General features: G+C 35.9%; 1 protein-coding gene across 6 annotated transcripts in view; it reads left to right on the top strand.

Moving 5' to 3' along the window:
• The window catches only part of ATF6 (activating transcription factor 6), a 214,878-nt gene that overhangs the window by 73,047 nt on the left and 114,312 nt on the right, over positions 1-27,519 (top strand). For 4 of the 6 annotated variants that reach the window (XM_021089515.1, XM_021089510.1, XM_021089516.1 and 1 more), the window contains 4 exons: positions 593-706; positions 1,774-1,873; positions 7,437-7,504; positions 9,644-9,758. In XM_021089515.1, coding sequence (XP_020945174.1) covers positions 593-706; positions 1,774-1,873; positions 7,437-7,504; positions 9,644-9,758 — 397 coding nt within the window. The remainder of the gene's footprint in view (positions 1-592; positions 707-1,773; positions 1,874-7,436; positions 7,505-9,643; positions 9,759-27,519) is intronic. The other 2 variants (XM_021089512.1, XM_021089514.1) reach the window with 1 other exon arrangement.

Raw genomic sequence — 27,519 nt, 5'->3', positions numbered from 1 at the left:
TCCCTAACCCACTGAGCAGGGCCAGCGATTGAACCTGCATCCTCATGGATACTAGCCTGGTTCATTACCGCTGAGCCACAAGGGGAACCCTGCAATGTGGGATCCTTTAACTCACTGAGCGAGGCCAGGGATCAAACCCACATCCTCATGGGTACTAGTTGGGTTCTTAACCCGCTGAGCCACAAGAGGCACTCCCCTATTTACTATATTTTTATTTTCGTGAAAACTTAATGCTAGCGATGATTTTCTTTCTTTTTTTTTTTTTTTTTTTTGTCTTTTTTGCTATTTCTTGGGCCGCTGCTGCGGCATATGGAGGTTCCCAGGCTAGGGGTCGAATCGGAGCTGCAGCCACCAGCCTACACCAGAGCCACAGCAACTTGGGATCCGAGCCGCGTCTGCAGCCTACACCACAGCTCAGGGCAACGCCGGATCGTTAACCCACTGAGCAAGGGCAGGGATCGAACCTCATGGTTCCTAGTCGGATTCGTTAACCACTGCGCCACGACGGGAACTCCAAGCGATGATTTTCTTACAGCAAACTTCTTACGAATTTAAGACACAAAGTGACACATTTTTTATGTGTATGTTTCAGGTACGATCATTCTGTTTCAAATGACAAAGCCTTGATGGTGCTAACTGAAGAACCACTACTCTATATTCCTCCACCTCCCTGTCAGCCCTTGATCAACACAACAGAATCTCTCAGGTGAGTCTTGTTTATAGTTGACGATATATCTGAGTGAGTTCCTGTGTTTTGCTTTGGAACCTAGGAAAGTATTTGTTCAGATATACCAAGTGGCTGAGAAAATGTCTGAATTATTTATTGGATAACCATAGGCATATCAGTTGTCCATTTTCTCCACCAGCCTAATAGAGATCATGATGGATTTACTTCATGTGATGGTTGGTATTGGGGTTGTATACTTAAATATATCTTATTTGAAAGCTACAGAATGATATTAATATAAAAATTCAGGGGAAGTGATAGACTTGCAGGTGGTAAAATTCATAGTAGAAGGTACCTTTATCTTTAAATTAAGGTAATAATTTGAAGATATGTGATTCTGAAATCATTTTTGAACTGCTGTCCCTATCTTTATCTACTTTTCCTGTGAATTTTTGCCTATAATTTTGAATCCTGTCCCTGAACCTCAAAAACTGCTTCAGTTTTTTTATGATACATAGTAATCAACTAAGTCTACTCTAACATGGTTCACAACTGCTGTAAATAGTAAGAAAAATAAAGAAAAGATATATTTGAACTAGGCTATTTTTAAAAAAATTTTATTTCCAGGATTGGAAAATTGGATTATAGTTCAGTGAAATTTCTCTTCCTGAGCAGTTGATGCATTCTTTTTCTACTCCTAAAGAGCATTGTTTTCAAAGGCTTTAATGCATCCATTTGTTATTAGCAGTCCTATGACTGTTATGTGCTCTTTGGCTCTCCAGTGTCTGTGTGTACATAGTTCAGGAGCAGAAACAGGAAATACTTTTTAATGGAAAAACTTTTGCATCCAATATTCATGTTTGACAGATACTTCACTATGATTTTCTTTGAATTTTGAACTCATGATTGAGGAGGCTACTATATAAACTGCCTGTCTTATTAAAAACAACATTGAATATCTTAGCTTTCTCAAATCTAAAAACAATATTGAATCATTAGGCACTTAGAAGGCTCTTAGGAACCTAAGAATATGACTAAATTCATTTCCCACCAAAAGAGACAGCTCTTTGTATGGAACATGTTTAATTAATTAAGCTATCTTATAGGTTAAATCATGAACTTCGAGGGTGGGTTCATAGACATGAAGTGGAAAGGACCAAGTCAAGAAGAATGACGAATAATCAACAGAAAACCCGTATTCTCCAGGTTTGTTTCTGCTCATCTTCCAACAATAGTTGGCATATTTGCTAGAAGACTGCCTTCTGTTTCCTTTTTTTTTTTTTTTTTTTTTTTGTCTTTTTGCCTTTTTTAGGGTCACACCCCAGACATAGGGAGGTTCCCAGGCTAGGGGTTGAATCGGAGCTGTAGCTGCCAGCCTATACCACAGCCACAGCAATGGCACATCCAAGCCACATCTGTGACCTACACTGCAGCTCACAGCAACACTGGATCCTTAACCCACTGAGCGGGGCCAGGGATGGAACCCGTGTCCTCACAGATACTAGTCAGGTTTATTAACCGCTGAGCCACAGCTGGAACTCCTCTCTCATTGCTTTTGATGCAGCTGTCACTGCCACCGAAGCCCTTCTCCAAGTTTCACAGCACTCATTTAGGTTGTATAGCGTTGGTATTTCCTGCTCAGGCATGGTGCTGTTTCCTGTTCTCTCCCTCAAGTTTGCTTTCAAACCAAGGGTTCCTATGCATGAACATCTGTATCAAATGTTTTTGGCACAAATGGTATAATTAATGATACTCTTTATCACTTATGTTCTTAGAGCTTTTCAAACATAGAACAGCTTGGAAGTAAAGCATATCTCCATGAAGGGCATTTTTGTATTTGGACTTGTAGCATTATGGATTAGTGACAGCTCTTATAAGAAAACCTATTTAGTTGGGCTTCTGTCCTAATGCTCTTTACCACAAAGCACAATTCTAATATTTATTACTACTTCTGGAGCACTTAGACTGACATATTGCAGCTCCCAACAAATGATACCGGTGTTAGTAATTATGAGCCAGGTGCTATTCTAGACCCTCAGATATAGTAGTGAGTATGATAAAATCTTGCCTTCATGGAACTTACATCCTACCTGGAGAGATGAACAATATACAAGTACAGTGTAATAAGTCAGAAAAAGACAAATACCTTATGATCTTATTTACATGTGGAATCTTAAAAAAAAGCCAAACTCCTGGATACAGAGAAAAGATTGGTGATTCCCAGAGGTATTAGATGGAAGTCAAACTTCTTGTTATAAAATAAAGAAGTTATGGGGACATAATTTACTACATGGTAACCATAGTTAATAATATTGTAGTGTGTATCAAAAGTTGCTAAGAGCTATATCTTTAAAGTACTCATCACCAGGAATAAAATTAAATTTAAAAAAGAAGTAAAAAAATAAATAGGAGTTCCCATCGTGGCACAGCAGAAACAAATCCAACCAGGAACCATGAGGTTGCGGGTTCGATCCCTGGCCTTGCTCAGTGGGTTAAGGATCTGGCGTTGCCATGAAATGTGGTGTAGGTCGCAGACGCGCCTCGGATCTGATATTGCTGTAGTTGTCGTGCAGGCCGGCAGCTGTAGCTCCAATTTGACCCCTAGCCTGGGAATCTTATGCCACAGGTGTAGCCCTAAAAAGCGAAAAAAAAAAAAAAAGGAAATAAATATTTAAATATACTCAAAGTTAGAAATTTTCTAAAGAAAAAGCAGGATTGGAGGTTAGAGTTTGAATTAATAGATAAGTGGCTATTGTAGACTGGTGGTTAGAGAAGCCTTCTCTAAAGAGTTTCCACTTGAGTAAGGTATTGTCAAGGTAATTAATGCCAGCTGTTATAACAAACTGACCTCAAAATCTCAGTAGCTGAAAGGAATAAAAATTTGTTTCTTGCCCACTCAGAGTTTGAGGTACCTCTCTAGAATGGCTTTCCTCTAAGCAGTGACTAAGCAATCCAGGTTCTTTCACATTGTGGCCCCAACAACTTAAAATCCTTTGCTTCTAGCTTTGGGTGTTGGGGGAGTAAGAGTTTGGAAGAGAATGCAAGATATTTTAGGGATCAGACCTGGACTTGAGTGTTCAGTTGACTAAAACTGTCACTTTTCCCAGTCTCCCTTTGCAATAGGTTAGGCAAATATAGTCTTCTCATGTGGTCGGGAAGAAGAAAGGGTTTGGTGAGAGTATTGTTTTTGCCACAGACAGAAAATAAAGGAGTAAATAATGTAAAGATCTGGGGGAAAATTTGGAGAGCTTCCAGTCCAAGGGAGTATAGAGACCCTCAGGAGGAAACCGTTTGCATATTATTCAAGAAGTCAGATAAGGCTGGGCTGCAGTGACTCAGGGGGGAGTAGCCAAAGTTGATGTCAGAGAGACGAGGCTAAATCATACCAAATCTCATAGGCGATGGTGAGAACCAATGGTTTTCCTTCTGTGTGTGAGAGGACAGCATTGAGGGGTTTGAGCAAGGGTGTGACTTGATCTGATTTATGTTTTTAAGCAATCACTCTAACTGCTCCACAGAGTGGACCCTAGCAGGGAACATGAATGAAAGCAGGGAGAACAGTTAGGCCATTTCAGTAGTCTAGGAGAGATCATTGCAGCCCATATTAGTATGGTAGATGTGAAGGAGGAGGAAAATACTTGAATGACAAATGTATTTTGAAAGTAAAGCTGATAGAAATTGCTACCGTAAGAAAAAAAGTAATCAATTATAATTCCTCTGCTATAGTTATTTGGTGAATGGTGATCCATTTACTGAGACTGAGGTTGGGGAAGGAGAAGTTGAAGGCAGGAAATGAGAGTTTTAAGGGCATTAAATTTGAGATGGGTTATTAGACATTCCTGTGGAGAAGTCAAGTGGACAGTCAGATATCTAGGTCTGGAGTTTAGGGGAAGAGGTTGAGACTGGAGGTTTAATTTAGGATGATAGCATTTAGAAAGTAAAAAGAATAGAAAAGTGGTAAGGAGCTGAGCCCTGAAACAATTCCTACATTAGAGGCTGAAAGACAAGGAAGAATCAGTACTCAAGAAGGAAGAGGAATGGCTGGTCAGTAGAATAAGAGAAAATGTAGGATAGTTATGTCCAAAAACTCAAGCAAAGAAAGTTTTTTTTAAGAGGATGTGATTTACTTTTACAAAGGCTGAGACATTAAGATGAAGACTGAGAAGTTACCAGTGAAATTGATTATTAGAGTTTGTAGCAACTTTAGCAGAAGTCATATCACTGGAATGGTGATGACAAAAGTCTGATTGATGTGGATTCAAGAAGTAATAATAAAATAAGGAAATACAGAAAAGTATTTTGGGAAAATCCCCATAATAGGAACAGAGAAATGGAATAGCTGTAAGAATCAAGGAAGAGGTTTTATTTTGGGGTGGGATTTATTTCACCAGGCTTACCTGTGTATATGCTAATGGAAACTCCTTAACTATTTGATTATGTGGAGACTAATTGGAAGCAGTTTGTGATGTGTTCAAAAGTACATTAAAAGAATATTGAGAAACGTGGACTTTTAACCTTAATTAAGAGAGTATTTTCATATATAAAATAACGAGAGTTAGTCTAAATGAGCTTATTAAGCTCTGACATTCTGAGATTCTATAATCATCCATTATGTGTTTCTCTGGACCTCTCCCAACACCTTTTGTTCATCTATTGTGGCAATTTTATTGGTTGGTTGTACTTTTGGAGGCTACAGGAAGTCATTGCTGATGTCATATTTACCGTAGAGTCCCAAAGCTGCTTAGTGGCACTGGAATGAGATGTCCAATACTGCAAAAACTCAGGTCTGCCAAAGCCTACACATTAGCTGCCACCATGGCCAGAGGAAAAATGGACTGTGTCTACCTTCTGCTTCCCAAATATGGTGCCAGTGTATATATTATTGGCAGAACCTACATTATATCTACACCTTGGTAGCAAAAAAGTTTGGGCAATATAGTTTTCAGGATTTTATCCCTTGTTATATAGGGGAAGAACAAGAAAGGGAGAAGGAATAGCTAATTGTTAATAGATAATTTCACACAGATGGTAAAATGGACGTTATGAAAAATTAGATTAAAATTATTGACCTAAATGAGTTTTTTGCCTTTTGATATAATTTTCATGTTATTCTAATATTCCATGTTATTCTTTCCTGTTCACTAGACAAATAGAGTTAACTGTGTAAGTGTGCTTGGTGTTCTTTAATCTTAAAGAAATTTTAATGCAAGGAAAGTGATTTTGTTTTAAATTTATGGCCTTTGAACATTTGGAGGAGATTTGTTGTTTAAAGTCTTATCTCTTTCTCTGCCATCTTGGGTGCATATCTCCTGTAGGAAGCTTAGATAATGGTAAAAAATGGGAGACTCCTATATATTACAGAAAAAGGAATGACAGAGATGTATCTATTTGTTAAGGGTAAAAGAAGTTCTTGGTCAGTCAGGGGAAGGAGAAGTCTCATTCTTTTTCTGCTGTTGCTGATACCAAAGCATATAAAGAATTCATCTGATTTTCTTTCTCAGTGTGGAGAGCCTGTATCTGCTGTGCTTAATCTTCTTTCCTCATTCCAGCCTTCTTTTTCCTCACAGTTACCCCTTCAGATGCTAAAAGGTCTTAATGGTCTAATAAAATAGTCTATAAATTTGACAAATTGACTTGTAAAAACCATTTGTCGTCTCTAAGCATTCTATCCTTGATTTGGCTTTTCCCATTTCATAATTGTAACTTCCTGGAATGTTCTTCTTATTTAATGTATTTATTGAACACTTACTATATGGTAAGACCTACATTAGCTTCTCATTAAATAGGACCCTTGACTTCTCACAGAACTATTCATTCCTGCATATTGGTTCCATCTACCATCAAACATTGTTCCCTCTTCTTTCCTTCTTAACCCTTTGTCTATTCTGTTTTAGCATCATATTGCATTAGTTGCACACACTGTCTTCCCAGTTAAAGTATAAGCATGTTGAGGGCTAAAGTCAAATATTAAATTTTGTAGCCCCGATGCATGTAGTAGGCACTCTATGAAAGCTTGATTGCTGAAGAATGGATAGATGGACACACTACTGAACAAATACTAGTAATCTTATAATTAAACAGTAACTTAGGTCCCTTTGACAGGGTAATAGTAAGGTCACTTCCTAACATGATAATTGGTAAGATGCTCTTGAACTCTGATACTCTCACAAAACTTTTCTGAAGATCAGCTTATAAAGCTGCCAGGGTGTATAAGAAGTCATAGTGCAAAGCAGATGCTATGTAGAAGGTAGATTTCCAGTACAGTGCATGTGGACACTAATGATTCCAGATTGGACTGTTCTCTGGCTAGGAGTCATTGCTGAGATCTCTTTAATGATGGATTGATCCATAGACATATTTAGGCATGAAGATCTTTGTGTTTAACTCAGTAAACAATAGGATCTAGTTTTATTATAGATCTTTTATACTTTAGGAAATTTTCTTTGGGAAAATAATTATTTCAGACCAACATAATTGTTATATGTTCAGTATGAATTAGTCATAATACCTGTGATCCTTGGACTAAGTTTTTGGGCTATTTTCTTCATCTTTGTGGGAATTGCCTTACATCTCTTAGCCCAGAATATGGCCAGAGTTCTAATTTCTGTGTTGGTGTTTAATTGTGTACTTAATATGTCAGAATATTCATGAAAAAAACTTTATGAATACTTTAATGAAGTTTCATAAATGTAAGTGTAGAATGTGTCAATATAGTAAGCTCTTCATATAATTTCATTATATGACCTTAAACCATTTTTTTTTCTTCCAGGGTGCTCTAGAACAGGGCTCAAATTCTCAGCTCATGGCTGTCCAATACACAGAAACCACTAGTATCAGGTAAGAAAGTGTGGAAGCTCTTGGATAAGGAATTTTACATACCTAGTATTTCAGTAAAGTTGAAGTGCACACTGTTCTCATTATTATCTTATAGAAATAGATAATTCAAATATGTATAGTAACTAATAATTCCCTGTAGCCAGAGTATTTCATTCATTTACTCTGTGTATATTTAAATATATATATATTTTTTGACCCATCATTATGATGACATATTACTTCATTAGTTAAAAATGTACCTTCCCCTCAAGTTTTCTGTGAACTTGAAACTGTAATTTAAAAAAAGTTTTTAAAAAATGATTTAAGTGAATTATAATGACCTGCTTTATTCATGTGTTCTGTATTTATGAATCCGCTTGCTTGTGAAAATTTATTTGTACTCCCAGAATCAATACTCAGAGAGCTTTCATGGTCGTTTGCATTCCCACGAGAAGTTTTACAAAGCAATACTTTGCTTCCTATTTCCTTTCTCTTACTGTAAACAGCTGTCCTTTTTGGGATCTATCTAGTGCCATATTTTTCACATTTTTGTGCTTTTTGCTTGTGAATTCTTCATTTAAATTGGCCCTCAAGCATAGAACTGAAGTGCTGCTTAGTGTTCATAAGAGCGCAAGAAAGCTGTATAGTGCCATATGGAGAAAATACACATTAGATAAGCTTCATTCGGGCATGAGTTACAATGCGATAGACTGTGAGTTCAGTGTTAATGAATGAAAAGTATTTGTTTAAAGAAGATATCTTTAAATAGAAACACATAAAACAAGGTTATTTATTGATCAGTTGACAAAAATTTATTAGTTTAGGCTCACAGGAACCTAACCTGTATTTTCCTTACGAGAATTGTACGGTATTTGCTAATTCAGTGTTTACACTGACTTTATAGAACAAAACCACCATTAATAATAATTGACTATATATTAAAAATATAGTCAGAAATGGCCTACTGAGCACATGAAAAAAAAAATTTTTTTGTCTTTATAGGGCCGCACCTATGGAGGTATATGGCATATGGAGGTCCCAGGCTAGGGGTCTAATCGGAGCTGTAGCCTCCAGCCTGTGCCGCAGCCACAGCAACACCAGATCCTTAACCCATTGAGCAAGGCCAGGGATCAAACCCACAATATCATGGTTCCTAGTCAGATTCATTTCTGCTGCACCATGATGGTAACTCCGACATGAAAATATTTTAAAGGAAGTTCTTATGGTTCATTTATAATTTCCTTTTAGGTCAGTCTTTCCCTTCTCAAGTTAATAAAGTTTATTGAAGATATGAAAGAAGAACATATAAGAAAAAAATATTTATATAAGATTTCTTTTGGAAGAAAAATGAAACATTTTAAAATTCTCCTTTAACTTTTGGGTGTTGACTTATTGTGCTAAACAGTAAAAGACCCTGAAAATATTATTAAGAACTATATGAATATCATTTGAATATATCTTTTGGGATATGATGTGGTTTGAGGTATTATAGTTTTAGTTATTTTATCAAGGCACTGACATGGTACTTTTAATATCTGTGGCTAGCAATTGTTGAGTGACTCCTAATGAATAAGACCCATGCTTGGTACCAACATCTCTGACCCCAGTGACAGTCTTGCAAAGTTTATGTCATTATCTTCATTTTATTAATGAGGAAACTGAGGTTGCTCAGAGATTGATTTCCCCAAGAATATCCAGTTAAGGAGTAGAGCAGGAATTCAGAACCAGGTCTACTTGTTACTAAATCCTAAGGTCTTTTCACCTTTCATTCAGCCTTATAGGCAAGTGTGCCTTCACAGATTTGACAGAATGGTGAAAAATAACTTTTCCTCAGACTTAAATTTTGTTACTAAAATTTTCAAATTATGCAGACCAAGGCAGAAATCTATATTCTGGCATGTTTTTTGTTTTTACATGCTTTGCAATGCACTTGACTATCCGGTACATTTTAGAGTCTTGATTCAGAAATGAGAGTTTTAGCTTTGGTGAATTGGGTGCTATAGTGTCCTAACCTTGAGCTTTTCAAAAAGTCGTTATAAAAATTCCTGCCAAAATGCTGCTAATATTTTAGTTGAGATTCTTATAATTGAGACATCACCTTAGTATGAGAAGCATAGAAATTTATTAGTTTAAGAACACTTTGCCACTTTCTTTCTTCAGCAGGAACTCAGGGAGTGAGCTGCAGGTGTATTATGCTTCACCCAGAAGTTATCAAGACTTCTTTGAAGCCATCCGCAGAAGGGGAGACACATTTTATGTTGTGTCATTTCGAAGGGTAAGTTCATTTTGGAAGAAAAAAGAAAATGTTTTTGAATACCTGCTACATACAAGGCATTGTGCTGAATATTGTGGAAGATAAAAAGGTATGTGATATGAAGCAATATAAAATGAATTATATGAGTGAAACAGTTTAAATGCTATAATACATGCTTGACTTCCAGCTGTTCAGCATTATGAAGAGGAACATGGATTTGATATCAGGCAATATTTAGAAAATATAAACTGATTGTTGATTTTTACTCTTTGTCATCCCTGTAGGCATACTGTTTGTTTATAACCAAAGGGGAAATAAAACATAAAAATTTCTTTTTAGCTTTGTGGTTGTCCTCCCATTTGGTTATTGAAAAGTAGACTTCTCAAATTTTGTTTAATATGAATCATAGGCTGGTTAATATATTAATTATGAAATGTTTGTATCTATGTTCCTGACTTTTCTATTCTTCGTTTCTCCCTCTTTTCACCAAACATTTACTCCTGCTAAGTGAAGAATGTGTTAGATAATCAGTCACTTATGCAAAAGTAAATATTTATATGAGTACTTTTGAAAGTTACAAATGTTAGACTAAATGGGGAAAAATGCATAGCTTATTTTCATTCCATCTGCTTTTCCTCTGAGATGATAAATACATTTTTCATAGGCTTGTCATCTGTTATGGTGTATCTCTGTTAGAGTGCTATATGTTAAACCAGTAGTAACACATGAATGAGTTAGAATCCCTTTGTATTTTGTGTCCTAGGTTTTTCTTTTTCTTTTTTTTAAAGAATGTAGAGGGGACATGATAGAAATATACTAACAATAAATGATTCATTCTCTGGTTATTGTCACCACTCATTATCACTTAACTTCTCAGTTGACTTAATTATTTTCTTAAGATATAAAATATCTAGCAGCTTAGGATTTTGGACCAGAGAACTTTGACACCTGGAAATTAAGGGAAATCAAACATTTCTTGTGTTTTTAATTATTAATCAAATATTCTAGGAGATGCTGGTGACATCTCACTATTTCTGCCTTTTCGCAAAAATTCCCTGTGCTCAGCCTACTTTTTAAGATGTAACTGATGTATTTCCATATTGCACTAGCCTCAAAGTTCATTTTCAGCAGCAAGGGGGCAGCTGAGAACAGGGTTTCAGCAAGGATCCAACTGTATTGGCTGGTGAGAACTAAGTATTAGCTTAGTGTTGACATATTCATGTTGAAAGTCGGGGGAGGAAGTAAACTTTTAAACCTGATGTTCAGTACTGTGAAGAAGAGACTTGGTGGATGTTGAAGCATATGTTTTAGAAATTATCACAAAAGGATGTTTTTAACACTCAACTAGCTGAATACTTTTTCTCAGATTCAGGATAACTTCTTTATTTGATGGAAACAGTACAGTATATATTAAAAGTAGCAATAGTCAAGCCACGGATTGATGTCATGACTAGTAACATTTTTCTAGGGGAGAAAATAAGTATTTATTACGAAGACAATTATCCTAGCCTTGAAGGGACTATGTTTTTACAAAGGAAGATGTGAATGGTGTTCTTTTTTAAAATAAACACATTATATTTCTTGCATTTGTAAAAACTATTTCTCATTAGTTTGCTGTGAAAAGTGCTATTAGAAAATAATTTATCACTCCCCCCCCAAATGTTCTAGAAGAAACAGTCTCATATTTAAGAAAATTGTTAAGGAGTTCCTGTTGTTGCTCAGTGAGTTAAGAACCCGATCTAGTGTCCATGAGGTTGCAGGTTCTATCCCTTGCCTAGCTCAGTGGATTAAGTATCCAGGGTTACTGTGGCTGTGGCATAGGTGGGCAGTTGCAGCTCTGATTTGACCCCTAGCCTGGGAACGTCCATATGCTGCAGGTGTGGCAGTAACGAGGAAAAAAAGAAAACTGTTAGGTCTCTCTCACATTCTATTTGAGGTTTTCATTTCCTGAAACTGATTTATCATATCTTAGTGTTTTATATCAAGGTAAAGATAAGCCTGAACTTACTTAGATAACAGTAGTTAGAGACAGTATCCTTTTTTTACTTTTTTCTCTCGTTTTAACAGTAGGGATAAGAAAGTTAATTTTATCATATGACTTCAAACTATGTCATTGGCCAAGAATTTGATTCTTAAATCCTGGGTTGTTCTTTTGTTCTTACTAAAATGAAAATGAAAGAAGTAATGATTTCATGCTTAGTTTTCTTATCTGTTTTTCAGCATACAATATTCTAATAGTTTCATCAAAAAGGCAAGTGGCGTCATTTCTTGTGTGGAAGGATGTAGGCTTTCTCTCCCACTTAGGTTCTTAATTTCATTGACAGAAATTATTATAATTGATACTGTGTTATTGCATTAGAAATTAAGAAATACAGGAATTCTGATGTCCCAAGGTTTTGCTTAGTATAAGCCAGACTTAACAGAGCCAATAAGCAAGCCATACTGTTTTATTTTTATAATTGAACACGTATTTAACAAAATACTTCAATATCTAAAAAATAGATGTTTGGAAGTTCCTTTGTGGCACAGTAGATTAAGGGTCTGGCATTGCCAGTTTCATTTCCTCAGGAACTTCTATGTGCTGTGGGTGTGGCACAAAAAAATTTGAAAATAGATGTAGCCATGTATACTATTATGTAATAAACCAACTCTCTCCAAAACTTCCACTCCCTTAAACCCCACACTTCTGTTCCCTTTAGTCTGTAGTGGAGCTGCTGAAATGATTTTCTCCAAAGCAGACTCGCTCTTTGATAACTACTGAGTTCCTGTTAAAGGTCAGCAAGAAAGAATGCTTATGATCTCAGTAGTCCTGACAGAAGTTCAGACCTCTACTGTTCTTTTGACTTTCCTTTCTGTTTCTGCCTCCTGTATAATAACCTGCTTTGCTCTCCTGTTTTCTTCGAGGTATTCATAACTTTTTTTCCTATAAGTGTTTTGTCTTCCTTTCTTTGACGTGTTTTAGTTTGATTTGGAGTTGGGGGGTGGTTGGAAATAACTTTTTCTCAAACTTCCAAGTCACTTTGAGTGTGATATAACTGATACATTGATAAGAAAAAATCCAGTTAAGTTAAATGTTTATTTTTCTCAATGCTTTCTATAGTGTAGGGAAGGAGGCGGTGCATTAAAGAATGTAACGAAATGAATTCAGGAGCATGGGACAGCTAAAGATAATCAGGAAAGCTCAAGTAAAATAGGATAAGAAAGTGATTCCAAAGGGGGGAGAAAAGAACACATTGAGAAGAAAGGTAGGAAAATTATATTTACTTTATAACTCCAATAAACATTGAAATACTATCCTCCGATGCTGCTATCTTATCCCCTGATAACTACGGAAAGGAATTTTTTTGTCTTCCCAGGGTAATGTCTCATTAAGGACAGGTTCTCTTTGATTCAGATGGCTATGAATGTCATTTTACTGTATTATCTCCATTCTTACCTAATATTTCTCTTTCAAATGAATTGGATGCCTACTTTTGAAACACTTTTTATTTGTTTTATGTTTTCCATTTTCAGTACCCGTCCCTCAAATCAAAAGCAGACATTTAAGATTGTCTTTTCATTTGGTTCAAATACATATATAATGTAGCATACATAAGGAGAACCTGAGTCATAGCTATATGCCTGCCTCAGAGATGTTTCTCTCAGGAATTCCCTGGTACTCTAGTGGTTAGGATGCCATGCTCTCACCGCTGTAGCCTGGGTTCAATCCTGGTCTGGAAGCTGAGATCCCACATCAAACTGCCGCATGCCATGGTCATAAAAGGAAAAAAAAAAAGGAGATGTTTCTCTCTCCCTCTCTTCCTGAGTATTGAATGCATTCTAGAAATAGTATGATATTTGGGTACTTCACGTCTTCTTGCTCTCTTATAAAAAAAATTAAGAGCAGTATCGTATGTATAGCATAGATTCTAAGGATAGCCTTTAGTTGTAGGGTCTTATTGTGAGATTCATGGGAATTGAAGAAGCACAGGAAACTGACCCCAGCAGCTAAATAGTCCCTCTGTGCTTAGGCTTCATAGACTGGAATGTACACTGGTCCTCACGGAGAATTAGAATAGCAGTTTGTTGTCATTCCTGACTCAACAGCAGTTCAAGTAGTTCCACTTCAGTCATTTTCACACATTGCTCATTCAGACTCCCCAAACAGAAAGAGGGTCTGATTATATATGTTTATTTTTACCATTTCTTATGTAGAATCGCTGTGATAACCTTGGCTCATGATCTGTGGGCCATTCATTTATGACCAGGGAAAAAGGGTTGATTTCACTAAATGTGTTCTGGTTTTTTTTGTAAGCCAGCAACTTTATGCAAAAGGAATGACTGGGGCCACTCTTCTGAGAAAATGATTGTAATGGGCCCTTAGAACTTGATAAACTGTTTTTATACTATACAACCCTGCTTTAAAAAGAATTCTTTCTTGTATTGGTCCCTAATTGTTCTAAAAGGCTTGTCTTCTCATCTATATCATAAGCACTTTAAAGGCAGGAAGTGTCATGTGCTTTTTTTATTGCCATTCCTGGTGCTCGGCACAATGCTAGCCACTCAGTGCTTATTAAACTGAACAATTTTAGGTGTGGTTCACTAAGAAAGTCAAATGATGGAAGGTTATTGTTTTCCATAATCATTTAAAGTGTATATTTACATCTGTTTTGCTTAAAGAAACTTAAATCTATTTTACTGTTTTAAAAAGTACTGAATTCCAGCAGAAAGTTCCGTTAGCAATGACCTATCTTTGTTCATTTATGATTGTATCAGCCACAGATGCATCAGTGTTGTGCTTGTCTGTGAATCTAAGCTTTAGAGCTAAAGAAGTCACCTTGGTGAAATGTTTGACTCTGAATGTTTAATAGTCAGTAGGTAGAACTTTGGGGTACTTGCATCCTTGTTTTTTTAATATTTGGCAGGAACATTCTGGAGTAGATAGTTGTTAGATCTCACTGCTTTCTTTTGTGGAGAAGGGACAGTGTCTAGTATCTACAGATTCAAGCAGCATGAGCCAGAAACTTGAAACTTTGGACAGAGGATAGAAAAGACTCTAATTAGTGCAGAAAGATTGATTGGTGATATTATTGGTTCAAAATGTTTGCCAAAGGTTTATTCTCAGATAAGGCCATAAAAGAGAATTTCACAGAATAGCAATGCTATTTTATAAATTAGTGCCGAGATTAATACCCAACACATGCTTAGAAGAATGGCATATTTTCTTAATGCATATTATTTATTTCTTGGAAATTTTCGTTTAGTATATGATTTTATATAAACTCTTCAGAGGCAAGAGGAATTTCCTTAGTAATCAAAGGAAATTACAAAGTCTGCTTCAAAAAGAATACAGCTCCTTTTGTTTTGGGACTTCACAACTTGAGCATACACATGGATCTGGGAGTTTGGCCATTTTCTTATCTCTGCTTTCATGGCCTTTTAGCCAAATTCTTTCTCTGGCTGGAAAAAAAAAATGTGAATAAATGAGTTTGGAAAGACGCTTACATTAAAAAAACTTATTTTAGAAGAGCAAGGCTTAAAAAAACTTTTAGAGGGCTTTTTCTGAATAATTTTTAGCTTACCCTGAAATATACTCTAATTCAGTATAAAGAACGTTATAAAAAATAGAGCAGGGTTATCTGAGGATTCACTTAACCTGAGTTTACTTCATGATTACATCAGTAACATTATATATCTATTTTCTCTTTCATTTATATACAAGTATACCTTTAGTATTTATGGCCATTATAGTTCACAAACCCCTTTCATGTATGTAATTTCATTAGTTCCTTACACATAATAAAGTAAGTATTCCTAGTCCTATTTTACAGATGAAAAAATTGAGGCAAAGAGAAGTAGTTTGTCTAAGGACACAAGAAATGGTAAGCAGTAGAACCAGGGCAATCATTGAGGTGTTCTAATTTAATACAATGATTTTTTTTTCTTTTCCTTAGGCTGTTGCGTCTTAGATATGTTGCAGAATATTTAAGTAGCAAAATTACTATTCCTCCAAAGCCAACCATGTTTTGTTGCCAAACCTGCTGGACAGTTTTGCTGGAGTTACTGTGCAACACTTAAAATTTTTTGTTTGTTAATTAATTACCTAATCATAGATTAAGTGCTTTATTAATACACTTTCATAATAGTAAGGAATAACTTAATGGTCTGAAAGACTATAGCATAGCTTTAGATTTCAAACCAAGGGAATAGAATAAATAGGCTTTGAGAGTGTCTGGTTTCTTTTGAAAGCAATTGAGGGAAAAAAAAAAATGTTTGCTGTGTCTTAAAAAGGAAGTACTTTAGCCAAAATAGACACTGTTTTAATGATTGGTACTCTAGAACTTCATGTAGAGAAAGGTGGGTTTTGTACATGTGTAAATGCATTTTATTATGGATTCTGCTATGGCATGCCAGATTCTTGAGATCAGAAACTTTTGATCTCAAGCTCCTTGTTAAATATGAGTTACTGTTGTGTGGTTTTAGAGGATTTAGTCATTTGTTCCTTGGCTCTCTAACAGATTCCTAGCTAACATTAAAAAAATTTCTGTTATTTGGGCTTTTTCATTGCAAACTAATTTGTTTTCTGTTTGAAAATGATTGTCCAACAGTCTCTATAACTAGACTTGTAAGTGGAATAGCCATGGACAGAGTAACTTATAACTCATGAATAATTTGAAGTCTTCAAAATTCTTAGGATGGTGGGCTAGTACATCTGAGTCAGGATAATTTTCCAACCATTCGTTATTTGTGTGTTGTGTTTAATAGTCTTTACTTTATAATGTGTTTTTCATAGGCATTTGTTTAACTCCCCCCTTTTTTTTTTTTTTTTTGTCTTTTGTCTTTTTGTTGTTGTTGTTGTTGCTATTTCTTGGGCCGCTCCCGCGGCATATGGAGGTTCCCAGGCCAGGGGTCGAATTGGAGCTGTAGCCACCGGCCTACGCCAGAGCCACAGCAACGCGGGATCTGAGCCGCGTCTGCAACCTACACCACAGCTCACGGCAACGCCGGATCGTTAACCCACTGAGCAAGGGCAGGGACGGAACCCGCAACCTCATGGTTCCTAGTGGGATTCGTTAACCACTGCGCCACGACGGGAACTCCCCCCTAACTCCCTTTTTAGGTGTATTTTTTCTTTGGGCCAAGGATAAAATCTATTCATTCTATTTTGTCTTTCTACAAGGTCTATTGCAATGCACTGCAAACTATGCAGAGCACATCCTAACTAAATGTTAGGGATCAAACTGCTGTTTACTTGTATCTTTTTTTGTTTTTGTTTTTGTCTTTTTAGGGCTGCACCCACGGCATATGGAGGTTCCCAGGCTAGGGGTCTAATCGGAGGTATAGCCGCTGACCTACACCACAGCCACAGCAACACCAGATCCAAGCAACGTCTGTGACCTACACCACAGCTCACGTCATCGCTGCCAGAGCCTTTAACCCACTGAGGAAGGCCAGGGATCGAACCTGTGTCCTCATGGATGCTAGTCAGATTAGTTTCCACTGGGCCACGACAGGAACTCCTACTTTTGTAATCTGAATAACAATGAATAATTTAAAAACATATAGTCTACTTTGATGTGGCTAGACCTTTAGTTATAGAGTAGAATGCTTTCTAAAGAAAGACTTTTAAAGTTACCCTGATTCTTAGGTAGGATTTAAAAATCGATAGTTTAAAGTTTTGCTGATTTCCTTCTTATCAAATTTCAGATTTTTCATAATAAGGGAACAAAGCGTTTCCTGAAAGCAAAACTGCATTCTAAGAAAAAAATATTTCTTCACATCATGAATATATCTGGAAAAATGTTTTTAAAATAATTCATAGGTGGAGGCTTTAGTGACCTGCATTCTAGCCCCAGTTCTGCTACTTAAAATGTGACTTTGGACAAATCACTTGTCTCTCCTCCTGTCTTCAGTTTCCTTGTCTATAAAATGATAAAGTTAGAGCAAATATACATTTCCTTTTGACTCTAGAAATCTATAGAATTCTTCTATTGGGTGTGTAGTTAAATGAGTGTATACGTTTCTGTGTGAACACTGTCCTCTTAGAAATCTATAGTATTATGTTAAAACTCTTTAGAGTTAACTAGAGTGATTCAGTTTATTGGAGTTAGTATACTTTAAGTGTTTTGAAAAACAATCATAACAAAAACAAAATGTCAAGTTATAAGGTAGGTTTATAAATTAATGAGTTTGATGTTTTTAATAGTTGGTGGCCTTAATAATTTATTTATAATCATTTAAAAGTGCTTATACTGTGCCACTCTTTAGTCCTTATAATATCCCTATGAGGTAGGTACAGTTGTTCTCATTTTATAAATAAGGAGCCCGAGGCACAGAGAGGTTAATTAATTTGTTCAATGTGACATAGTTTGAAAGTTACTGAGCCAGAATTTACCTTAGAAACACTGGCTCCAGAGTCTATGTTTCTGGCCACTTCCCTGTATTGCCTTTCTAGAACTTTTATATTCAAATGCCTTATCTTTCAGAATATTCAACTTGGAATTTAATTCTATCGATCAGTCTGTTCAGAACATAGTTTGAGTTGCTTTAGGTTTATTTTCCAAAGAGAATAAGACCAAAGAGAAAACCCTGTGGAAAACCTAGATCCATGCTACTTAGAGTAATAGTTTAGGAAAATCAAGAGCTACCTGGGAAACACAGAGGAAATGATTAGAGATATAGAAGGAAAATTGGAATAGTATACTACAGATGAAGGGGAAAAAAATCAACTTGTTTATTTAAAAATAGAAGTCACGACAGGGATTTCCTGTCATGGCTCAGCAGTAATGAACCTGACTAGGATCTATGAGGACATGGGTTAAGGATACTGTGTTGCCATGAGCTGTGGTATAGGTTGCACACGTGGCTCGGATCTGGCATTGCTGTGGTCATGGTGTAGGCCAGCAGGTACAGCTCCCATTCGACCCCTAGCGGGTACTGCCTTAAAAAAACAAAAAAATATATAAATAAAAATAAAGGAGTTCCCATCATGGCTCGGTGGTTAATGAATCCGACTAGGAACCATGAGGTTGCGGGTTTGATCCCTGGCCTCTCTCAGTGGGTTAAGGATCCAGCGTTGCCGTGAGCTGTGGTGTAGGTCGAAGACGCGGCTCAGATCCAGCATTGCAGTGGCTGTGGCGTAGGCTGGTGGCTACAGCTCCGATTAGACCCCTGGGCTGGGAACCTCCATGTGCCGCTAGTGCGGCCCTAGAAAAGACAAAAAGCCAAGAAAAAAAAAAAAAGTTTTTTTTTAATTAATAAAAAATAAGAAGTCACAGGCAGAGTGACTTAGGTTGTTGTTTGTTTTATTTTGTTTGTTTTTTTAAATAAGTCAAGGAAGAAGAATTTAAAAAGGAGGTGGTCAGCAAGTATCGGGTATTACAGAGCTCATTGAGAATGAGAAATGAGGAAAGTCCATTTGGCCTGTATAAACATGGAAATCATTGGTAACTTGCAATTATAGTTTTAGTAGAGTGATCAGAACAGAACCCAAATTTAGAGGCTGTTAAGAGAGATTGTGAAGGTAATAACTGGTAGGTTTGGTACATTTGGTGTTGACGGGAAGTGGAGATAGCCTGGGTATAGGTAAAAGGAAGAGAACTAAGGGGGGTGTGTGTGTATTTAAGGATAGGAGAGATATAAATAGGTAAAGTATAAAGTAAAGAGGGACTACTGTGGTTAATTTATGTACATAAGAATTTAAGAATGGAGTTCATATATTATTTTTGACATATTTTAAAGGAGAATAAATAAGTCAGTGTTCCTCATCTATATTAATGTTTTTCTATTTAAAGCAGAGCATGGAGAAAGTTAAAGAAAAATTTTTGTTTGTTTATTTGCAGTAGGACTACCAAAAAAAAAAGAATGTAGAATTAAAACCAGATTTCTAAAAAATAAAATATTTAAAGCATTCCTTGAGACATCAAAAGTCTTCTAAATCTTAAATAAGAACCTGATTTTAGGGGGAGGGGGAGGGAGTGGGATGGATTGGGAACTTGGGGTTAATAGATGCAAACTATTGCCTTTGGAATGGATTAGCAATGAGATCCTGCTGTGTAGCAGTGGGAAGTATGTTTAGTCACTTATGACTGAGCATGAGAATGTGAGAAAAAAGAATGTATACATGTATGTGTAACTGGGTCACCATGCTGTACAGTAAAATGTTTTGGGAAAATAACGATTACAATTTTTTAAAAAAGCTGGTTTTTAATAAGGATAAATGTTGACAAAGCTGATAGAAGTATTTCTAATTTAATTTACGCGGAGATGGTCTTGGAGTTTTTCCTCATAAAGTCAGAAAACTAGCAATGTAGACTATTAAATCATTTTATGTCTATGCAAAATTTGGTGCAAGCTTTTTAACGATGTCACAAAACTTAATTACGGAGGAAGCAATTGTTATAGTTAAGAAAAGCTGATGATTTATGATATGACTCGGGGTAAGGTCTGAAATGCTTGTGTGCATCTCTCCCCTCCTCCATAAACACTGATTTGTTTAACTTTGACACCATAGCAAATCTGAGCACTGACACTTAGTAGGATTTTCTTGAAAATTTCTACAGTTATAATAGGTATGTGGTATTTATTTCAAGGCATTGTTGCTAATCCATAAAGAGCCTATCATAGGTAGGCCTTGAGTTTTCCAGTGCCTAGAATAGGAACTACACTGGAAGCCAGCAGGTTAGATGATTAGCTGAGACTGAGAGAATGGTATATTTCTAACTAAATAATTATGCAATTGTTTGCTTACTGTCTGTTTCCCTTGCCAGGCCTTAAGCATCCTCAGGGCAAGAACCACTTCTATCTTTGTTTGTTTGTTTGTTTTTGGTTTTTTTTAGGGCTATACCATGGCATATGGAAGTGCCCAGGTTAGGGATCGAATTGGAGCTGCAGCTTCCAGCCTACGCCGCAGCCACGGCAACATCACAGCTCATGGAAATGATGGATCCTTAACTCACTGAGCAAGGCCAGGGATCGAACCCACATCCTCATGGATTCTAGTCAGGTTCATTACCACTGAGCTGCAATGGAAACTCCAAGAACCTTTTCTATTTTAGTCATCATACTATCCCTAGTATTCAGAATAGTACCAGGTATATAGCAGGTATTCAGTAAATATTGAATGGGTAAATGAATGAATGAACAAGCTGGATACCAAATCTGTCAGTTCAATACCATATTCTAAATTAGCTTATGTACCGTCACCAAAACGTGACAATTTGTGATAGACCACCTTCTCAACTACTTTTATCAAGGCCATATGTGTCTCATGGTAAATGTAGAAATCAATCTTTGAAGATTAGTGAATTTAAATGCATTTTATATAGCATGGGGAATATAACCAATAATTTTCTAATAGCTTTAAATGGAGTATAATCTATAAAAATATTGAATCACTGTGTTGTACACTTAAAACTAATATAGCATTGTAATAAATGAATGCATTTTTAAAAGAATAGGGACCATTTTGCATGAGGGAGCTATATACCCATTAAGATATTTTTTGTGTTTCAGAGTTAAAACACTGAGCCTTGTAATACATAGATAGAGAAAATTATTTTTTTTTCAATTAGGATTCTAAACAGGCTGTGTCATCATTTTAAGCTCTAGAATTAAGTCACAGAATGAATAATCTCCATGTGTATAGAAACCCATCTATAACGTATGTCTATGATGTCTTAGGAGGATGGGATGATGTTAGTATTTTATCACTTGCATAGTGTTTATTTTATTTTTTTTATTTTTTATTTTATTTTTTTTTTTGTCTTTTGTTGTTGTTGTTGTTGCTATTTCTTGGGCCGCTCCCGCGGCATATGGAGGTTCCCAGGCCAGGGGTCGAATTGGAGCTGTAGCCACCGGCCTACGCCAGAGCCACAGCAACGCGGGATCTGAGCCGCGTCTGCAACTTACACCACAGCTCACGGCAACGCCGGATCGTTAACCCACTGAGCAAGGGCAGGGACCGAACCCGCAACCTCATGGTTCCTAGTGGGATTCGTTAACCACTGCGCCACAACGGGAACTCCCATAGTGTTTATTTTGTATATGTAAAGTATTTAAGAAAGGCTTGTCAGCTTAAATTGTTAAATCTCCCATAACCTGTAGTTTGAATAATTTATTTAAAGTCATCTGTATCTGGTTATAATATGACTAGAAATAAATCTTAAAACTAAAATATATCACAGAGCATAAAGAGGCTTCAGTTTTTCCCTTTGAGTTTTATAGCTTTTTTCTTTCTTATTCCATTTGTTATTAACTAGAAATTCAATAACTTTTATTCTGTTAAGCATGAGTCTGCCTTGGAGGGGGGTGTCAAGATGTTTACTTTGAAGTTCCTTAAAGGGACTAGTTGCATTCTTCCTCTTAAATTGTTTTGAATTGGTAACTTTGGAAATTTGTTCTGGTGGAGGTACAAGCAGTATAAAGAGAATGATACATATAGTTAAAAAATAATTTTTCCTTGGCTTTGGAATGAAAAAAAAAAATCCAACTCAGAGTTTTGCAGGCAGACATTTATCTGACCAGATATTTATCCACTCATCTTTTATATGCTTGACTCTTATTTGCAGGCTCCTCTTTTGCCTGAAAAATCAGACCTCAGACTCAACTGAGTAATAGTGAGATCCTTAGACTGATGTAGAGCATTAGTTCTCAAACATTTTGGTTTCATAACTCTTTTATATTTTCCAAAATACAAAGAAACATTAGTAAGAAGAGTGGCATGGTTTTATATTTTTATGAATCTTTTTAATATCTGGCTTAATAGAAGCCAGCTGGATTCTCATGTGTGCTTATGCAGTAATCATTTCCTTTCGGTTGAAATATATGAAGAAAATCTGACCTCACACAGATATGTAGTTGAATAAGGAATGTTTTTAAAGCATTTTCAGATAATTGTGGGTATTCTTCTTTGATGCTACACCAAAATTCAATAAGAGATAGTTTCTTAAAGGATAGTTGCAGTATAGAAGCCAAGTCTAAGAACTTTTATCACTCTGAAACATTAAAATCCAGTTGTTTATCTTGCACTTTGAACAGATCTCTTACCCATGCATGATTGTGTAACATTACACATTGGTCATTTGGAAAAAATTGGTTCACTGAGTTATGCAGATCTTTCAAATGTTGACACGTTATTATACAATATTTTTAAAAAATCAAATTCTTTAATAACACCACAAATATTATCTGAAAAGTCGTTAAATATTAGGAAGCTGTTAAGTTCATGGTAGCAGATACAAGTTTTTCAAAATTCTAGTGTGCTTGGAGGTTCTAATTTTTATTACTATCAAAAATATTTTCAGGAGTTCCCGTCATGGCGCAGTGGTTAACGAATCCAGCTAGGAACCATGAGATTGTGGTTCAATCCCTGGCCTTGCTCAGTGGGTTGAGGATCCGGCGTTGCCGTGAGCTGTGGTGCAGGTTGCAGACGCGGCTCGGATCCCATGTTGCTGTGGCTCTGGCGTAGGTCAGTGGCTACAGCTCTGATTGGACCCCTGACCTGGGAATCTCTGTATGCCTCGGGAGCGGTCCAAGAAATGGCAAAAAGACAAGAAAAAAAAAATGTATATATATATGTTTTCAGATCTTTACCTTGAAGTGGCAGTTTCCTTTAATTCCCTGGCTATCAAATACCCAAATTCAAGTAACTATAATTTATCTATCTAACATTCTTTTAAGTAAAATTGGCGTTACATTAAAAAGCAGCTAGTACAGCTCACAACTCAATTACGCAAGTGATTTTTCTCTAGACAACCATTATACTTTGGTTTTATGTGTATTTTCTATTTTGTCACAGCATATTAAACAGAAATCTACTCAAGGGTCAAGATTTAGTAAAATGAATAATTTTTATTGCTTTATCAAGGAGATGCTTACACTAACCTTGTATATGCACACATGTATCTGAACATGAGATGATGAATAATACAATGAGCTCTGTACAGTTTGGCACCACTGTTTTGTTTCATGCTAAGGCACCAGAATTGATTTTGCACCATCAGCGTAAATAGCAACACAGTTGTTCCAGGATAAATGATGATATTCAAAACCATTATTCAACACTGAATATTTTAGTACTGCTTGTGTTTATTGCCAAGCATTCCCATAAAAGATCTTTGTTTCTGATTACTTGGTGCTCATTCTGAATGAGTACAAACAAAACATTAAGACTGTAGATTTGTTCATTTGCAAAACCAAAGCACAATTCTATAGTAGAAATATGAACCCAGTCCTCATATTTTTAAAAATTTTCTTGAAGTATAATAGATTTACAACATGTTAATTTCTGCTGTAGAGCAAAGTGATTCAGTTATACATATATATATTATTTTTTCATATTCTTTTCCATTATGGTTTATCACAGGATAATAACTATAGTTCCCCATGTTATACATTAGGACCTTGTTGTTTTATCCATCCTGTATATAATAGTTTGCCTTTGCTAATCCCAAACTCCCAATCCTCCCTACCTCCCCGCCCCGTAACCACAGATCTGTTTTCTATTTCTACGAATCTTTTGTTTCAAAGATATATTGATTTGTATCGTATCTTAGATTTCACATATACATGGTATCATATGGCATTTGTCTGTTTATTTCTGAATTCACTTAGTATCGTAATGTCTCGGTCCATCCCTATTGGTGCAAATGGCAGTATTTCATTTTTAATCACTGAGTGATATTCATTGTGTGTTTGTGTGTGTTTACCACATCTTCTTTATCTGCATCTCTGTCTGTGGACATTTATGTTGTTTCCACATCTTGGTTATTGTAAACAGTGCTGCTGTGAATATAGGGGTGCATGAATCTTTTCAAATTATAGTCTTGTCTGGATATATGCCTGGGAGTAGGATTGCTGGATCATGTGGCAACTCTATTTTCAGTTTTTTGAGGGAACTCCATACTATTTTCCTTGGTGGCTGCACAAGTTTACATTCCCACCAACAGTGTAAGAGGGTTTCCTTTTCTCCACACCCTCTCTACCATTTTTTGCAGCTAAATCTTTAATTTGATGAATTATTATGTGATTAGAATATAGCAGTGCCATTGACTTTTCATCCAGTAGGCACCAAGCAAGGTCAGCTATCCAAGATTTTGTTAGTCTCTCAGGTATTGTATATACTTCTTTAGCCAATGCATTATAAATTACCAGCTAAGATATTTCACTGGTCTTTAAACTCTATGTGATTGGTCTCATAATAACATTGAATAACTGATACCCAATAGTATTTGAAATGTTTTCAGGTATAAAAAAACAGTAAGATTAATTATTAATAGCTATAGATCAAGAGGAAGGTAGTGTTCATTATGTGATCATTTCTTATTAATAGTTGCAGCCAGTTTCTTGGGGGTAGAGTCTGCCATTCTGTGAGTCACAGAATTCTCTGCTGCATCACTTTTTATCCTTTTCAGCGTCTGAGATGTAGGCAGTATAACTGAGGGGTTAAGGAAACACGTATTTTGTTTTTCGGTTGAAGTATATTTGATTTACAGTATTATGTTAGTTTCAGGTATACTGTATAGTGATTCAATATTTTTTTTAAATTATACTCTATTATATTATGGCTCTAATTCTTTCTGCTATATAGTATATCCTTGTTGCTTATCTATTTTATACATAGTAGTTTGTCATTTTTAATCCTGACACCTAATTTGTCCCTCCCCTCTTCCTTTTCCCCTTTGGTGACCACAAGTTTGTTTTCTGTATCTGTGAGTCTGTTTCTGTTTTTTGTATACATTAATTTTTATTATTTTTTAGATTCCACATATACATGATATTGTACAGTATTTATCTTTATCTATCTGACTTATTTTACTATGCATAATATTCTCCAGGTCCATAAACATTTCTACAAATGGCAGTATTTCGTTCTTTTTTATGGCTGAGTAATATTCCTGTGTGTGTGTGTGTAAGATATATATCCTCTTTATCTAAACATCTGTTGATGGACATTTAGGTTGCTTCCATGTCTTGACTATTGTGAACAGTGCTGCTATGAATATTATAGTGCATGTATCTGTTTCTTTTCTTTCTTTCTTTACTTTCAAAATAATGATTTTTATTTTTTCCATGATAGCTGGTTTACAGTGTTTAGTCAATTTTTCTACTTTACAGCACATATACATGTATACATTATTTTTTCTCACATTACCATACTCCATCGTAAGTGACTAGATATAGTTCCCAGTGCTCTACATCAGGATCTCATTGCTTATCCACTCCACAAGTCTGTTCTCCAAGTCCATGAGTTTCTTTTCTATGGAAAGGTTCACTTGTGCCATATATTAGATTCCAGATATGAGTGATATCATATGGTATTTGTCTTTCTGATTTACTTCACTTAGTATGAGAGTGTCTAGTTCCATCCATATTGCTGCAAATGGCATTATTTTGTTCTTTTTTATAGCTGAATAGTGTATATATACCACATCTTAATCTAATCATCTGTCAATGGACATTTAGGTTGTTTCCATGTCTTGGCTATTGTGAATAGTGCTGCAGTGAACATGTGGGTGCCTTTATCTTTTTCAAGGAAAGTTTTGTCTGGATATATGCCCAAAAGTGGGATTGCTAGGTCCTATGATAGTTCTATGTGTAGTTTCCTAAGGTACCTCCATACTGTTTTCCATAGTGGTCGTACCAATTTACATTCCCACCAACAGTGCAGGAAGGTTCCCTTTTCTCCACACTCTCTCCAGCATTTGTTATTTGTGGACTTATAAATGATGGCCATTCTGACTGGTGTGAAGTGGTACCTCATAGAAATTTTTTAATTTCTCTGATAATCATTGATGTTGAACATTTTTTCATGAGCTTGTTGACCCTCTGTATATCTTCTTTGGAGAAATATCTGTTCAGGTCTTTTGCCCATTTTTCAACTGGATTGTTGGCTTTTTTTGCTGATGAGTTGTATAAATTGTTTGCATGTTTTAGAGATTAAGCCCTTGTCAGCTGCATTGTTTGAAACTATTTTCTCCCATTCTGTAAGTTGTCTTTTTTTTTTTTTTTTTTTTTTTAATGGTTTCCTTTGCTGTGTAAAAGCTTGTCAGTTTGATTAGGTCCCATTGATTTATTTTTGTTTTTATTTCTGTTGCTTTGGGAGACTGACCTGAGAAAACATTTATAAGGTTGATATCAGAGAACGTTTTGCCTATGTTCTCTTCTAGGTGTTTGATGGTGTCTCGTCTGATGTTTAGGTCTTTAAGCCATTTTGATGCATGGTGTGAGGGTGTGTTCCAGTTTCATTGATTTGCATGTGGCTGTCCAGTTTCCCAGCACCATTTGCTGAAAAGACTGTCTTTTTCCCATTTTATATTCTTGCCTCCTTTGTCAAAAATTAATTGACTGTACATGTCTGGGTTTATTTCTGAGTTCTCTATTCTATTCCATTGGTCTGTATGTCTGTTTTGGTACCATTACCACACTGTCCTGATTACTGTGGCTTTGTAATATTGCCTGAAGTCTGGAAGAGTTATAGTGCATGTATCTTTTTGATTTAGTGTTTTTTCTTTTTTTCAGATGTATACCCATGAGTGGAACTGTTGGATTGTATAGTTCCATTTTTAGTTCTATGTAGCATATTTATATACTAAGTTTATATAATATAATGTATATACACTATGTATATTTATATAATATGTATATATATTAGTATAGTTCTATTTTAGTTTTTTGAGGAACCCCCATACTGTTTTTCATAGTAGCTGCACCAATATTTCCCCCAGTAGTGTGCGAGGTTCCCTTTTCTCCACATTCTCTCCAACATTTGTTTTTTGTAGATTTTTTTGATGACAGCTGTTCT

The sequence above is a fragment of the Sus scrofa genome, chromosome 4 (genome assembly GCF_000003025.6).
Source record: "Sus scrofa isolate TJ Tabasco breed Duroc chromosome 4, Sscrofa11.1, whole genome shotgun sequence".
NCBI classification, from domain to species: Eukaryota; Metazoa; Chordata; class Mammalia; order Artiodactyla; family Suidae; genus Sus; species Sus scrofa.
Note: the sequence above shows the minus strand (reverse complement) of the source record. Positions and strands in the feature narration are given on the sequence as shown.